The 2250-nt window shown below is 36.6% G+C and overlaps 1 protein-coding gene across 1 annotated transcript; it reads left to right on the plus strand.

The window, feature by feature from the left end:
* Positions 1-232: 232 nt before the first annotated feature.
* Positions 233-1198, plus strand: LOC126080252 (olfactory receptor 8K1-like). The gene has a single exon (XM_049891514.1). It carries the CDS (start codon positions 233-235, stop codon positions 1196-1198), a length of 966 nt encoding a protein of 321 aa, XP_049747471.1.
* The last annotated feature ends 1052 nt before the right edge of the window (positions 1199-2250 follow it).

Consider the following 2250-nt stretch of genomic DNA (forward strand, 5'->3'; position numbering starts at 1 on the left):
AGCTGCATCAAAACAATCATTTCATAATATCTTCTCCCTTTTTAATTATACTTTAGCAAAGCTTCGATGAACCTGTGTGTATGGTTTTCGTTTGGTGGAGGAAGGAGTCTCTATTTAAAATTTGTGACAAAGAAATGTCTCTACATCTCATGTATTATGTTTTAAGTTCCCTCCGGAGATAGCATCTCAAGCATAATAATGACTGATGTTATATCTCACACAGGTAACTAAGATGAACCAAATGGAGAAACACAATCATACGGCAGTGACTGAGGTAACTGAATTTATCCTCATGGGCATCACTGACAACCCTAGGCTGCAAGCACCGCTCTTTGGAATCTTTTTCTTCATATACTTGGTCACAGTGGTAGCCAATCTGGGCATGATTGTCTTGACCCATTTGGACTCCAAGCTACACACTCCCATGTACTTTTTCCTTAGGCATTTGTCTGTTACTGACCTTGGTTACTCCACTGTCATTGGTCCTAAAATGATGGTAAACTTTGTAGTACACAAAAATACAATTTCCTTCAATTGGTGTGCCACCCAGCTAGCATCCTTTGAGATTTTCATCATCACTGAACTGTTTATTCTGTCAGCAATGGCCTATGATCGCTATGTGGCCATCTGCAAACCTCTTCTCTATGTGGTCATCATGGCAGAGAAAGTGCGCTGGTTGCTTGTGCTTACTCCCTATCTCTACAGCACATTTCTGTCCCTATTTCTCACAATTAAGTTATTTAAATCATCCTTCTGTGGCTCTAACATTATCAGGTATTTTTACTGTGACTCTCTCCTTCTGATGTCCATGCTGTGTTCTGACACACATGAATTAGAGTTGATCATTTTGATCTTTTCAGGCTGTAATTTGCTCTCCTCCTTCTTGATTGTTCTTGTATCCTACATGTTTATTCTTGTGGCCATCCTCAGAATGAATTCAGCTGAACGAAGACATAAAGCCTTCTCCACCTGTGGCTCCCATCTGACAGTGGTGGTTGTATTCTACGGGACACTATTGTTTATTTACTTGCAGCCTAAATCCGTCCATACATTCGATATTGATAAAATGGCTTCTGTGTTTTATACTCTGGTGATCCCTATGCTGAATCCACTGATCTACAGCCTAAGGAACAAAGAGGTAAAAGAAGCCATAAAGAGAACATTAAGTAACCGATGCAAAATTCTCAAAATATTTTAATATTTGCTTGTGAAGGTGGGTCCAGCAATCTTTGTTTAATAGTGTTAGATCAATAATGGTATTAAAAAGCGAAACTATTTTATCAGTTGTTTTTTGTTTGTTTTTTTCTGAACAAAACACTTTGTCTTATATCTCCCCATACTCTTCATCTTCACTTCAATAGATATAAATATTGTAGCCAGATAATACCCCAAGTAATTTGTAAAGTCATAATGCAACCCTCTGTTATTTACAAATAAGACAAATCATATCAAATATGGATTAAATGTAGGCTTACAAAGATAAATTAGCATAAAATAGCCAAAATGGAGCAACATTAACCAGCAATTTAGTATTGTATATTTTATAGTGGTCACTGGGTATCGAAAGTAAGGTTGAACCCTGAAGAATATGTACACTAGACAAGAAGCAGGAAATAAGTAATAAGTATTCATTACACAAAATGAAAATTATGTTTCAAGAATCTAGGCTAAATGCAGAAACAAAATATGTCCCCTCAGGCTGTGGTTTTCAGTCAGGTCAATTTAATATTTTATATCTCAAGGATGGAGTGAGAATCGGAGTGAGAATCTAATCATGAGCCATGAGAAAAATGCTGAATAATTCTAGATCAGCCGGGATAGATCCTCACACTATAGTCTCTTCTGGTTTACATGAGCTTCCAAATGAACAAGCTGACTTAAAGTTTGCAAACCAAGTTAAGTGATTTACCTGGTCAGTTAAAGGAGTAGTATCAGTATATTTTGAAGTCGTTGGCAGTGATAACACAGCAAAAAGATAACCAACACGCTCAATCATTAACTGTGTTTTCATTGTGACTATATCGTCTACTTCATGAGCTTGTATACACAGCAATCTTACCTTACGTGCACTCTGCTAATACCGTGCTTATTTCACATGTATACTCGCTCAGCAAATAAACCATTTTGTTACACTTTAGTGTTTTCCTCATCATTTGAATAGGCATTCTCAGATTTTTAAAATATATTTGCTAACTGCATGGAGCTTGTTTTCATCTGCCCTAATATTTAAAGTGAACATTTAAGAGATTG

Source organism: Elephas maximus, chromosome 7, assembly GCF_024166365.1.
Source record: "Elephas maximus indicus isolate mEleMax1 chromosome 7, mEleMax1 primary haplotype, whole genome shotgun sequence".
Classification (NCBI taxonomy): domain Eukaryota; kingdom Metazoa; phylum Chordata; class Mammalia; order Proboscidea; family Elephantidae; genus Elephas; species Elephas maximus.